We start from the raw sequence: 2,500 nt of genomic DNA on the forward strand, positions 1-2,500 counted from the left end.
GAGGGTGAGTAGATAGAACAGTCGTTGATGATGTACGTGTCGGTCTCCTTCTCTTCACAATGTGTACTGTAGGTGGAGTTGCTGTGACATGGCCAGAGCCTCCATCCAGTCTTCTCAGGTTGTTATTGCTCTGAAATCCCAGACTCAGACAGGTGGGGTGGTGGTTGTGTTGGAGAAGGGGGGGGGGCTGCAGTGGGTGAGGGCACCATGTCTATAAAGAAGGGTTCAATAGGCCTTTTTTCCCCGCTACCAATGCATTATGGGGGATTGAGTTCTTATAGGGTCGGTGTTGTCACCACGTCCATTGCTCCTTAATAGCCCTGTGATCATCCCTTAGGTGCCCATGCCAGTGTCCTGTGTCCGCCCCTGCTTCTCTGTGCGCTAGGAGGTTTTGGTTTTTGGGGGGTCTTTCTTGCCGTTCGCCAGGACAGGCGAGTCAGAGGTCTTGGGTGTTTTCCGGGGCGGGCTTTGCTCTGCCACATCATGTAACGAGGGCTCCCGGTACATGGCCACTGTAGGGGGAGGAGAGAGGGGGAGAGGGAGAGAGAAGGAGGGAAAGAAAGACATAGAATGATTGATCAATCTAGAGATCTAGGACTATGTGTCCCACTACATTCATCTTCTACATGCATTTGTATGAAGAATGACACGAGGCATCACACTCCCTGGACCCAGTGGTGAGTACACAGATGAACCCCTCCCTGGACCCTATGGTGAGTATACATGATGTATGAGGCCTACTGTACCTTCAATGAGTTTGGGCAGAAAGTGGGCGGCTCCCTTGGTCTTTTTGACCCGGTTTCCCTTCATGACCTGTCCGTCCCGGTTGATGCCAATGTACCAGGCCCGACCCGACTGGGTCTGCCGGTATAGGATGGATGAGTATGTCACATAGTAGTTCTCAAACACACTCTCCTTAAACTTGCACTCCGGCGTGAAATGTTCCTGTAATAGAGAAATAAAAACACACACACACACACACACACACACACACACACACACACACACACTTCGGGTCAGTGGAGAAGAATAACAGATTGGAAATGCTGACCGTTTTTTATTTATTCAATTTTTTATATATTTATTTTTCAATTCCAAAGGCTCAGCTGGGAATGGTGGGAAATGGGGCTCACATTTCATTGTGACAGGGTTAGGGGAGCATCTGTGTCTGCTGTGCGGAAAATGAACACATACCCACACACAAACAAACACACACACACATACACCCACACACGCCCACACACACACACACGCCCACACACACACAGGCTATCTGTCTTCGCTCTCCTGTGTCATAACACAAAACACAAGCAGGCACGTGCAAGTGCACACACATTCATTCACACACACACACACACACACACACACACACACACACACACACACAGTGTGTGTACATGATGGTTTGCAAGCTCAGGTTACATAATTCACCCATTCTGTTTCCCTTAACAACCAACAATCAACAAAATCCTTCACCCCTTCCTCAGTTTAACTGCCCCATCATTGGCCCTCAGCCATCCCATCTCTGCTTTTGACAAGAATAAGTCAAACTGTAGCATAGCAATGTAACATCTCTCTCTCTCTCTCTCTCTCTCTTTCTCTCTCCCTCTCTCTCTCTCTCTCTCTCTCTCTCTCTCTCTCTCTCTCCCTACATCCCCCCGTCATTTGGTAACCTTGTCAAGGAACAAACCAATTTGCAGGATTGATTAGCAGCCTTGATGTGGCTGGGCAACAGAAAAGGCCTGAATAAGGAGTTTGCTCTCTTCTCTCTCTGTTTATCTGCCCTGACAGGGATGGAGTGTCTTTTTTTGGTCATTTATCCATTATCAGGGGTGGCTGGTGAGGACAGGCTCATTGTGATGCATGGAATGGAATGAGGAATGGTATCCTGGGTTTGATACGATTCCTTATTCCATTCCACACATTACAATGAGCCCGTTCTCCGAATCTAATCACATTGACTATGTTGCCTCCCTGAATTCAGACATTAATTCACTTAACCCACCCATTAACTTAATGTTAATAACAAAGAATGGAATCTTTGACTTCAGGAGACGTAATCAAATTGCTATCATTAGCTGTGTTTGCACTAAACGAGAATCATCGAGTCATCCTCAAAGTGTGTGAAAATATTGAGTGTTTTATAGGCTTACAGTATAGCCTAGCAGACAGTCATGAGAAATCTCCCTGAGCTAACACAGGGAGCCCCGAGCAAACCAGACAGCCTCGCTCAAGTTCATTCATTGATTAATTAACTGAATTAAATTCGATCTCCCCGAAGATCACAGGAGTTACAGTGAACGGTGTGTGTGTGTGTGTGTGTGTGTGTGTGCGTGCGTGCGTGCGTGTGTGTGTGTGTGTGTGTGTGTGCATGTGTGTTTGTATCAATGTGCGGTGTGTGTGAGACATGTCTGATACAGCAGAGACTTGTACATTTTCCAACGAACCTTGTGTAGCGCCCCTTAGTCCTCTCAATTAGTCTGCAATTAGGACCCTATGA

The 2,500-nt window shown here is 47.2% G+C and overlaps 1 protein-coding gene across 1 annotated transcript in view; it reads right to left on the minus strand.

Moving 5' to 3' along the window:
• Positions 1–381: 381 nt before the first annotated feature.
• The window catches only part of fgf11a (fibroblast growth factor 11a), a gene marked incomplete at both ends in the record, with an annotated part of 28,869 nt that continues 26,750 nt past the window's right edge, over positions 382–2,500 (minus strand). Inside the window, 2 exons of the mRNA XM_083684052.1 lie at positions 382–512; positions 747–945. Of these exons, the coding sequence (XP_083540178.1) occupies positions 382–512; positions 747–945 (330 nt within the window). The remainder of the gene's footprint in view (positions 513–746; positions 946–2,500) is intronic.

Source organism: Argentina silus (assembly GCF_951799395.1).
Source record: "Argentina silus genome assembly, chromosome: 1".
NCBI classification, from domain to species: domain Eukaryota; kingdom Metazoa; phylum Chordata; class Actinopteri; order Argentiniformes; family Argentinidae; genus Argentina; species Argentina silus.